At 38.7% G+C, this 12,126-nt stretch overlaps 1 protein-coding gene across 3 annotated transcripts in view; it reads right to left on the bottom strand.

Moving 5' to 3' along the window:
- Window positions 1–12,126, bottom strand: part of TBC1D4 (TBC1 domain family member 4) — a 114,090-nt gene that overhangs the window by 31,033 nt on the left and 70,931 nt on the right. For all 3 annotated transcript variants that reach the window (XM_074563837.1, XM_074563846.1, XM_074563855.1), the window contains exons 4-8: window positions 9,186–9,290; window positions 6,538–6,670; window positions 4,554–4,645; window positions 3,663–3,773; window positions 2,892–3,011 (exon numbers count right to left, since the gene is read on the bottom strand). In XM_074563837.1, the coding sequence (XP_074419938.1) occupies window positions 2,892–3,011; window positions 3,663–3,773; window positions 4,554–4,645; window positions 6,538–6,670; window positions 9,186–9,290 (561 nt within the window). The remainder of the gene's footprint in view (window positions 1–2,891; window positions 3,012–3,662; window positions 3,774–4,553; window positions 4,646–6,537; window positions 6,671–9,185; window positions 9,291–12,126) is intronic.

Here is a 12,126-nt window from a genome sequence, read left to right as displayed (position 1 = left end):
AATACTCTGCCTGAAACATCTCTTCACTGACCCTCACAATAAAACAAAAGCAAAGGATAACTTGGAAGTTTCTCACTAGCTTTAAAAACACACACATTTGGCACTGTAAGAAGGGCTTTTTGGTTCAGAAAAAACAATAACAGAAGCGGTTAATGCAGCATGGGCTGGAAGAAATCTGTTCATAAGGTCAAACAGAGGTTATATTTATTTTTCTGAGGTACCTCATTAGGGAGCCACAGCCTGTTTTCAGTTCAAATCCCACAAAAATAAGATCAGTCCAGCAAAACAAACAAGTGAAAAAGTGACATTCCTCTGGGACTAAGGGAAGACTGAGCACAGAACCCAGCACGTTTCCCTATGGTGAGTAGCGAGAAGCTACTTCAAGTAGCTTAAAATGTCACTTGATGCTATTTATCTAGCTAAGAAGCCATCCACTTAAAGTGTTCCTAGATATCTGGTTACTACTTACTTATTTCTAATTTTGCTAAGATTGAGGCTGTGTAAGTCTCTCCCCCGCATATACTGACTTTTACTTTTTACTTAAAACTTTTTATCTACAAAAAAAAGATGCTGAATACCAATTTTTTAAAAAACTGAATTTCTTTCTTGGTCTCCTTGTTACTAAATACACTTTAAAAAAAAAGATGATAAGTCAGGCAATAATTAGCATCCCATTACATCAATACCATGTGATTGGCAGCTGGCTTAAGGAGGGGAAAACCCACGACACCAATAGGTATTTGGTGCCTAAATACCTTTAGGAATTAGCCATGATCCATTAGGCTTGTTGCAATAGCCCGATGAAGAGTAAGAACTATTGAAACAGTCATTGTAGAACACACTAATGCACAACACAGTATATATGCACTCATCATATATACCTGCTTTAGCCAAACAATTAGTGGTTCAGCTGCCCTGTAAATTATTTTTCTCTGTCTTGAATTGTGTAACTTTTAAATGGATCTGCAAGGATGAACCCCTATATGCATCACGATTGATTACAAACATACTGCTGTGCCTGACCTCTTGCAGTTTCAAGTTAAGACAACTTCCTCACAACAGCAAGTCCACTGCATAAATAGCAAACTTAAAATGGCCCTAATCCAGACTCGCGTGTCCATTTCTCTTGAACACAATCATGGACTACGTAGATCCTTTCACTACAACGTGAAGCACGTCACAGTGGCCCTGGTGAGAAGGAACATACTATAGAAACAACAATATATAAGCAATTTCCCTTCAGAGACCCTTCAACTTAAGCAGTGCATTTCTAAATTATTTTTCCTTGACATAAGAGTGCTAGCATGTCCGTATATAGCAGGGCTGCTTTACTTTGTCATTCCCAGTGATGTACGCTTGTTCCACAGGCGCCGCAAGGTTAGTGACCCACCGTCAGAGCTAGATCACTTTCCAGTCACATGTGCTTTAGATGTGGAAAAGAAATCAGACTCAGCACAGGCATGACTGTAGCTGTCACCATTTGATGATATTCCAGACCGCTGAAATTATCCAGATCTTCTGACTGCCACTGCTCTCTTTTGTGCGCTCTCTCTCTCTTCAGACCAAGTCCCCAGTGTGTAAAACTCACTACACAACATAAGCCAGATTTGACTAGGACAGTTTTAATGCTAGCTTCAGTCCTAGGTCAAATTTACATCTAACCTTCATCACAAACAGTTCTAAGGATTCTCCCTGGCAAATATTTTGCCTCCTTTATTTATAGGTAACATCTGTGGCATACTATGTTTGCAGGTTACTTTATGACATACCCACATAAGGTGCAGGACAAGTGTAACTTAGGCCTTAATTTAGCACGGTACTTTTAAAGTTTCTAGCAGAAGGAACTTAATTTCACTGCTCCAAATTATATTCAGACCTTGCCATCCAGTATTCACAGCTCATCACACTTTCCCTGTAAAAACATACTGGATCCCAGCACCCAGCCTTCTTCAGTTACTCCTCTATATGCCTATTCTCTGCTTTCAGGACTCTCTCTACTGAGCAGGGGACACTAAGAAACACTCGCAACTCAGACTTCTTTAAAAGGCTATGTAATATAAGAGAGTTCCAGTAATTATCATAGAATATGTTGGGTTGGAAGGGACCTTTAAAGGTCATCTAGTTCAACCCCCCTGCAGTAAGCAGGGACATCTTCAACTAGATCAGGTTGCTCAGAGCCTCATCAAGCCTGGCCTTGAATGTCTCCAGGGATGGGGCCTGCACCACCCCTCTGGGCAACCTGTTCCAGTGTCTCACCACCCTCATTGTAAAGAACTTCTTCCTAATGTCTAATCCAAACCTACCCTGCTCTAGTTTAAAACCATAGCCATCTACAATTCCACATCGTACCTGGCTAGCAACACTAAAATGAAGAACACTTTTAAAAAAAAACTATTGCCTTTTTTTTTTCCCTGCAAAAGGACAACTTTGTCACTACTTTCTAAGGATTCTTAGTGACCGATATAAGTAATTTTAGCTATGAGAGGTGTGGCATTACTTCTCAGAACAGAAAGATTTCCAGTTTATGCAGGCACACTTAGTCATGCTTTCAAAAAAGCTAGCATGTCCCTTTACGGGATCAGGCAGCCATCCTGATTATCTTTTTTATCTGAAGCAGCACATCTGATAACGCTCAGCCACCTACAACAAGCATTCATTATTCAGAAAAAGGTACATTTTTTCCCCTCTCTATGTGTGGCCTTACCATAAACTTTCTAGCACAGTTAAGTCACAATCAACCCAGCTATAACCCTCAGATTTCACAACAGGCTTATCGCTTCATTAAGTATTTATCAGACTGAGGCCAAAAACAAACAAACAAAAAAAATCTGATAGGTCTTCATTGTCAAGGATATCTGGGAGAGCTGGTGACAATGAGTTGTTAATCTTACCCTTGAGAAGATATTTTCCAGAGAGCTAGTCAAGGATTTCTTGGCCTTGTTTTTCAGAATGTCAAGTTTAAACCTGCCACCACTGGTGGTGCTTTCTGGAATCGTGCTGTTAGAAATGGTCTGTTGAAATAAGCAAGGACACAATTCAGCTTTGGCAATTCTTTTTGCAATTGCAGACCTCCAAAGACTAGATCTGGACCAAGTTACATAATAAACAACATACCCCTGGCCTTTATTTATAAAAAACCCCAAACAAACAAAAACAGAACAAAAAACCCCACAGCCCCCCAAAAAACAAACACACAAAAGCCCCACAGTTAAAGGCACATTTCATCCCTAAAGACTTGTAAAAGCACATCAATTTAACAATACTGCGACCCATTTCCTTTGCTAGGTGAGTTTGGAGTTTAAACTAAAAACCAATGCCCTCTTTATCCCTATTCCCCCTAGAAATGACTGCTTGGGAGTGGGGATCAGGGAGGGAGGAAAAGGACTGAAGAGGTATCCTCACACTGTAAGGAAATCTAGACCTAAAAATAATTGGTTATTTTTCTTCCCTCCCTTCCTGTCCCCCAAACTTAAAAAAAAAAAAAACCCAGGCATGCCACTGTAAATCAAATCAATTTACTTCTCTTTCACAATCCTCTCATAATTACAATACCCAGCTTCAGCTACCCCTTGATAAACTCTAGCAATGGCCCTGCTAGTATTCAAGGTTGCATTTGAATAAAGTGGGAGGAAGAAGAGAAATAATACAAAAATAAGTTTTACCGATGGTGCTTCACCAATGTGAATGTGTGTTTTCTGCTTAGTTTCACAGAGTTGGCGTAGATGTAAGATCACAAGTTCATTTTCTTCCTGGTCATTGTCAGGCTTCATTTTCTGTCAGTAACACCAAAGAAAAGAAAAAAGTTGTCTTTTGAGTCATGATTCGCTTTATTTTCCCCTTCCATATATGTGTATTCTTTGAAGTTAATATATTGATATGCCAGATGCCAGAATGTACTATTAGCATGTCAAATTGCACTGCTGTTTGTGTGCCTTCGTGCTCCTGGGCAAAACAGACCAAAGTTTTCCACATGGAGAATGCTACAGGCTGTGCAGAGGAGGGAGCCTTACGCCCACACGTTTTGTTTCCTATGGTTGTCTGCCACTGTGTAGCCTTATAAATGGAATAAGGAACCCACAAAAAACAAACAGGCATTCCCTTCTTCAGGCAGCTAGAGAGGAGCATAGCATTTGGAAGCCTAAATCTGCTTGAGTACACTTGCTTACACCTCTTGCCCCGGAATAAGTCAAAAGGGAGCTTCTGCAAATTCCAATCACCTCTGATACCTGCATATCTCACCTGCTCTCAACTCATTCCCACATCACTTTCAAGTAGGGAAATGCATTTACAGACGAAGATCTAAGCTCAGAAAAAAAAAAAATGCTCTGGGTATGAACACAGAACATCTCAGTGGATTTGGGAACCAAAACTATTCCGATAGCAGTGTATGACACATGAGGTTGGAGAATGCTATTTCAGTGTGATGCTTGGTGGAACAATAATAAATTCTAGATCAACTACATAACAAAACAACCATAATCAAAATAAAAAACATCTAGTCCATTTTAACATGGTCTTTTTCAAATTTGAGACAGCAGCATCTAACATATTACCTGAACACGTTCAAAAATGTCCGCTTGCTCATTATCAGTTAGTGATGACAGATGTCTCTGAATTACAAGTTTGGCTCTTGGTGGATAGAGTCCTGAGAAAAGAAAGGAACATTAAAGATTCTAGATTCTCAAATGATCTCTCAAAACACTTCTGAAAAAATGGTAATAGAAGATATAAACCTGCATTTGAGCTTATACCAGTTTAACATATGACAGTTGTATATCTGCAGTATCCATGATACAAAACACTTCAGCTTTTGCTAAACCACATGGCTTCATCTCCTTTCTTCAGCAGTAAAAACAGAACTAGTGGCAGCTAAGTAGCTGGCTCCTAGGTAAAAGGTTGTGCTCCCTACCCCAGTGATGTATGTATGGCAGAGGAGGAAGAGAGGAACATATACATGTGTTTCACGCAATATATGTATGTGAAACATTTTATATGTGTATATATATAAAAAAAATAAATAACTGGAAAGATACTCAATGCACAAGACAAACAGAAGTTTTCAGATGTGCTTAATTGAAAAGTTTAGATGCATTTCCACCCAAGGAAAGGGCAGGGTACAGGTCATACCAGAGAACCGACGACACTTTTAGAAGCAACAGCAGCATAACAGCCCTAAGAATAAAGGAAAGACTTTCTGATGTTTGATGAAGTATGTATTTGCTCACAGACCTCGTCCTACGAAGCTGCAAAAACTGTAGGGAAAACAAACCCCCCAAATCAGCGAAGATATACGTTTTTTTCCATCCAAGGTGGATATCGTTCATAGAGAATTGCAATCAGAACAGATCAAGATTTTCCAAAGTCATGAAGCCCTGGATTTAATTATGATAAACTTCTAGACTCTAAATAAAGCAGATGGATAAAAAGAAAAGGACACTAAAGTAAGTCTTTCAGTCACTAAGTACAAAGTTTATGAAACTACTATTATGGTAGTCGTTACTCTGCAAGATGTTTTATTTTGACACTAGATACTTATCCCAGGCTCACAAGTACCTGTATTCAAGGCACTTACACTGCCTTATACAGCAGCCTCTATAGTTTTTCATTGACAGAAGACTTTCCCAGTTAAGCTTTATCACTTCTGAATATCTGTTGTAAACGCAGGAAATACCAGTCACAACCTAACAGAATTTCACTCCACTAAGATGTTATACTTTGCCTTTCATCCACCAGAGGGAGGTAAGTAGCAATAGTGACTTTTACTGAAAGGGAGAACTGGCAATTATCAGCACTATCATCACCAGACCAGAAGATACAAGCCTAATGTAATGTATTTGGGTTTTTTGCATAAAACAAGATGACATAGTGGAGTGACTAGAAAAAAAATGGGATCCTGCTACAGTAACTGCTTTTTAGAAATTCTGTCGTGGAAGATTTTTTGCATGTGTTCTCGCATACATCACTTCCAGAGAAACTACAAAGGTTTGTGCATTCACATTTGAAGCCAGGTGGTTGCCTTCACTTTCTACATTAGATATTAATCTCTTAACTTAATTGTTTATTTCCCATAATAGAACTAGGTTTTGAAGTGTGTAAGAGAATAAATGCAAAGAAGGAAAAAATAATCCCACACAGGAAAGACCAAACACATGAGAAAGCAAGACCCTTTCTGATCACAACTGTCTTTTTACAGCCTATTTTGAAAGCATGCATCTTGATTAAAAAAAAAAAAAAAAAGACAGAAGGTGAACTGGTGGGTTTTTCTTCTCTGCTTAACATTTAAGAGAGGTAGGACACTGAAAGAGTATATATTTATAACACAAGCTATACTATATTCAGTTGCAGTATCATTACTGCTGTTACCTACACAGAGCGTGCAAAGTGATGGTACGAATTGCTTATTGGGATACTTTTCCCTCTGTTCTTACACTGTTTAAGTTGAAAGTGCGTGGTTGACGTAATTGAAATTAACAGATACAGTAAAATTATTCTAGAATAATCAGAAAAACACAAGTAGAAAATAAACTCAGCGGCTACCTTCAATTCTTTCACAAAGTTTGTGCAATGAATGCATAGGGCAGGCCTCACACAGTTTAATCTGTGTCTTGGCATTTTGCAGAGCTGCAGCAGTGCTAAAGGCTTGTTTCAGGGTAAGCATTACCTCATCAACCTAAAGGGGAAGGAGGGAAAAGACAGTATATAAACAAAAATGCATGCCATATACATCAAATTAGATTTATAAATCACACCATAGATAGGTGTTTTACAATAAAAAAAAAATAACACCATTTGCTGTCTTCAAACGAGATCAAGGTTGTATTCCCAGTTTTTCCGCCTTTTCTGTGGATGCTCACCATCTTCAAATTGTTGTTACTTCGTAGAGTGTAATTTTGAATATCTCACTGCAACTACTCGAAGCTTACTAGGCAGGCAGCCGCTGTTTTGAGAAGGTGCAAGTGGGAATTTTTGGCTTGAATACATGCTGGCTAAATAAAAAGCATTAATTTCCTTTTCTTTAGCTTCAAGTTTCTCCCGTAAACTGCACATACTCCCTTCTCAACTATTTTCCTCCCACTGCTGTACCATTTTAGAACAAAACCCCACAGACCCATCCTGCTGGCAGACCGAAGCTTCCCACAGCAGTTCACTTTTCTCCAGGCTACTAGACTGGCTACCAGCTTCATTACACCATCAACTTATCTTTAAGTACCGCCAGCCTGCCTTGCAGTCTGCCGTGATCTTCCAAATACAGGAGTGCTACGTTCCCACACGCCAGCACTTTTGTGTTAAGAAAGGTCGAGGTGACAGCGTTTCTTCGCACTCATTCAAATACATTCCCAGATCTTATATACAAAGAACCTGGAGTTCCCCTGTTGTATTTTAGGGGAGTACAGTGCTTATTAAAAGCTGTTTACTTGAATCTTTGCATTACCATGGAAAGGAGAAGACAACAGCTTGACAACAACCTTAGGAAAGAAATTAGTACTCTACTTCAGAATCAGGTCCTTGCTCTTGCTTGTTGCTTTTTCTATAAGCAGGAAGAAGAAAGCTGAAATATTTGATCATACAGTCTAACACTGGAAACATACAGAACTTTTGAGGGTCTGTCACTTGGAAAAAGAAACAAAACAAAAAATAAAAAAGGGCATCTGAATGTGAAAATTTGAATTAGTTTGTGCCCCAATGTGTTTAGCGTTTATTTATTTATTTATAACCCACAGTTTTAAGCACTACAGTAATTTCTGTGTGCTCTCCCTTCTTTGCAATAAAACAGTGATCAGTGAATATCCGTATTGCAACACAGACTGATAATTTTTAAAAATTGTTAACAATGCCTCTCAAATGGAAAATCCACATAACAGTGCTAAGCATATAGATTATGACTACACTGAAATTATGAAAAACTGTAGCACAGACTGTAGCTAGGTTTAGAGCAAATATACACAAGACAACCAACATAGCCTGCCTGGCAGCACAGAATCCAGAAAGCATTAGGTTTTACAGCTTTGTCCTGCCACAGTCAGACTGTCACTGGGGTCCAAGCGATCGCATCTGAAAGTAGCTCAGGAATGTTAACTTCATATTACAGTTACCCACACATATCAGTACCAGAATATGTAAAGAGGTTCATAAATACATGGTTTCTTTATACACCACATTCTAAGTCTTTGAATTATGCATGGTCAGATTTATCAATTGGTCAGACGTAACATTTTCTCTTAGTATAGAGATAATTTTATAACAAGCTCCCATTTTGATAAAAATGCAGCCTCAGCTACCATTGTACACCTAGGGCTGTTAGCTGTTACAAGTCTTATTGACGTAAATCTATTCACTCTCAAGCTAGTCAATGGATAAACAAGTTATATTTTCAACTAGCTAGCGATTTTTAAGGTTAGCCGAGAAGGAGTTAGCAGCTGTTAGCACAGCCATCAGGAACAAATATGTTTCAGAACAGAAACCAACTTCTTTTAAAAGTGCCAAAGCTTTAAAATAAAAATGTAGTCATCGAAGTTATTTCCTGTATGCATCTCATTATTAAGCTACCTGTATCAGTTAAATCACTGGCTCGTGGAACTTCAGTTGGTTGATACATATTTTATCAAATGTCCAATGGACTTTTTATAGTTACACACATCCACACATATTGTGGTTTCCTCCTTCTCTGATCAGATGCTGCTATTTTCTTCTCCTGATGAGCAAAACAGGCTACAGGGAAAATGCTAAAGCTGCACGCAAGCTAAAGACACATGCAGCATCAGGCCAGTAGTTTAAACCCTACCCTGAAAAGTATGTTTGGGTTTTATCATCAGCTTTGTTACTGATTCAAATACATGTAATGACATGTTTAATGGGGAACCAAGTGTCTCAACAATTAGAAATGCAAGAATTACAATCAAATAGAGCCCAAATATGCTCACAGTCTGCATGTATGAACTCACCCATCTGCTTTTTTTTCTATTTGTTACTGATACACACATGAGCAGAGTACGAGCATATGGATATATATGAACAGAATGTATGCATTTCCTATTGCACACTTTCATATTCACAGCTGAGGTCTCAAATCTGAGACGATGTGACCACTGAGGCTCAGCTGACACGGCAGAGTAAGACTCCCATAGTTTAGGAAATGTCTCAGACATGCTTCAATGGAAAGCTTAAGATCATTAATAAATACTTACCAGAGACTCATTTGCACACTGGAACACATAGCAAACATACTGGCTTAACCCAGGTTCAACAGATTCCCGGCAAATGAAGCCAAAGTGATCAACGTGTTTTATACCCTAAAAGAGTTTAAAAACAGTATTAGTGGACTATTTTATAATGAAGCTTAGTTTCCAAAGTGATCCTAAAAATGGTTACCAGGCTCCGGCACTTGCCAACACAAAAATACGAGACACTATAAATGCATACTCCTAATGATCTATTTCACAACTACAATAGCTACCTTTTAAATTGCTTTTTGCATTTAAACGTTACATAAAGCTCTTTACACAATCAAAGCAAAAGTTATACAGCAACAGACCCGGACCTGAATTTCTTCCATTAGGAAAAAACAGATTTTCAGGGTAATGAACAGAAGAGTTCTAGGTTGTGTTTGGAATTGCGTCTGCAGTGAAAACACGACGTAATGAGCCTACACTAAAACATAGGACTAGAGTAGCGTCAAAGTAGCAACAGATCTTCACCTTCCCGTAATACAAGTTTGGACTACACCAAAAAGAGCAGGGAATGAGTGGTGACATGCAGAGTTCCAACCGAATTCTTACGTAAATTCTTTGAGACTCAGTTACATACCAGAAGTTTCAAGACTTACTACACATTACTACTTATGTTTTCTTTCAAGATCCTAGTCTAACTGCTTGACAGGGAATGTTGCCTTGCTAAAAACAGCACTGAGAAGATCAAAGTGAGCTGCTTCCTAAGAAGCACTATATTCCCAGTCTCAATTCATGGAACATGACTCACTATTGTTAAAGCTTTTGCCAATGTTTTTATCATGTGAGTATGGTAATAGTAGATTTTCTCCAAAAGAAAGCCTAATCCCTCAAGTTCAAATACAACAGAAAGCAGAACTCAGTTGCTTGGATCCATCTCCAAAGAAAACACCTATATCGTAAAAGAGGGGAGGAGGAAAAACAACTTGCTTATCACTACAGAAAACACTCTAGACAAAATTGGTAACGCACTACGTGACAGACTGAACATATTGTCGCTACACACCGCAGCTTTTAAAAACAAAATTCCAAAAGTTACACTTGTGCTACTTAAACAAAACTTGACAAAGGTGCAGAGAGCTTCTAAAATGGAACAAATGGCATATGGTCCACACTAATCCTGACTTAACTGAACCCATTTTCCTCTGACACATGAAATCTTCAAAAGTGTAAAATGAAAAAGAACAGATGTATGCACATATGTTGATCTATGTAACAGTGAAATGTTGCCCTCTGTTTTGCAAGTAAACCAGATTTACTTAAGGTGGTTCAGGGAGACACCAATTCCCTCACTGCTGACAGTGCCTGAACAAGTCTATTGCTGCCTGATTTCTCAGTCTCCACAGAGAAACACTTGTGGGAGAGACGGACGTGACACTCGCACCACTGAAGTGTAAATAGCACAGTACGTTCCTCAATTAACAGTACCTCCATGACATTTCTTTAAGAGGATGGTTGGACTTTTCATGCCAAAAGAGCTAAGTTTGTTGTTCTGGGTTCCCTCAAGGTCAGCAAGGCTGCAACAAGAGAACTTCTACAGCTGTCTGACACCTGAGCCTAGACAGGGGTTTATCATTAATTGTATTTGCTGCTTTGACAATTATATGGAGTGCAGATAATTTAATGCAGCAGATCAGCCATACTTAAGCTATGAAATAAAAATACCTTTATTAGACTAGACTAAAAGAATCCAGAATGGAAGCTGAAGTTAACATCTCTTTTTAGTGTTTGTAAGCTTAGAAGAACAAACATTCCTAAGCTGCAGTCTCACAATACGCAGTAAATCACTGCCCTGTAAATCCACAACAGAGAAGCCCTGTGGCTAGCACTGAGTTCTTAAAAGAAGTACTGATGAGGTTTATGCAACCAAATCCTTAGTCTTGAACAAATTAACGTTTCATTTCTATTGAACATAGAAAACAAAAACCCCAACTTCTCTGAAGTAGCCGTTTTGCATTTAAAAAACAAAAAACAAACCACAAACCAAAAAAACAACCCACCCCCCCCCCCAGTATTGCTAGTGCCTGTTTGAGTTATTCAAGCAGGCAAAATAACAAATGCCTTGCTCCAAATGAAAGCGAAGAGGTGGAATGAAAATTTTCACCTCCAAAGCCCAACACACAGCATTACTTACCACTATTTACTGTACACAGTTATATTACTGAAGGAAAGCTAGGCCTGGAAGGCCTGCCATGGTCTTGCTGGTCTCCACCATGCTTTAAAATCAACTGAACAAAGGTTGTCCCCGCTTAGGACTGTTGTGTTTGTCAATTACCAGTATGTACATCCAACACCGGAGCCCAGTACATGAAGCTGAAGTATCACTTTTATTCAGCTCAGTACACCCACAAAACAGGGGAAGACTCAAGCCATCTGCAAATTTTGCTTTCCTTACCATTGCTTTAAGAATCTCTTTGATCTGTATTTATCACAAAGCTATTAATACATCATTGTTTGATTATACTGGCCCATTCTAAATTTGCACTTGCCTTTTTTCTCTCTACCAAGAGTAATACAAATTGTAGTTAAACAGCAGAGTCGACTTAAGGGCCTGGACCTTTAGTCAGTAGCTCAAGACTCCACTTGAATCACAAGTACTGACCAGTTCTTAATTTGTATTAGCATCAGTAGCAGAGCCATGCAAGAGCAGATTTGTTATTAGCATTAAAATGAAAGCACTTGGGGGTGAAATACAGGTTTAGACCACATCAGGAAGTGTACTTTAAACTAGAATAATTATGCTTAAGGAGGCCTGAAGTGATGCATGTGCATGGTGAATGAAAGGAGGTAATAAAATAAGATCTCAAAACAGAAAGTGCCAGAAGTAACACATGCTTAACAACAGCAAGATAGAAAGGTGAATCCCTTAGCATTGGCATTTAACTTTATAAGACACATTTAT

This window comes from Larus michahellis, chromosome 1 (assembly GCF_964199755.1).
Source record: "Larus michahellis chromosome 1, bLarMic1.1, whole genome shotgun sequence".
Classification (NCBI taxonomy): Eukaryota; Metazoa; Chordata; class Aves; order Charadriiformes; family Laridae; genus Larus; species Larus michahellis.
This window is presented reverse-complemented; position numbering and strand designations above follow the sequence as displayed.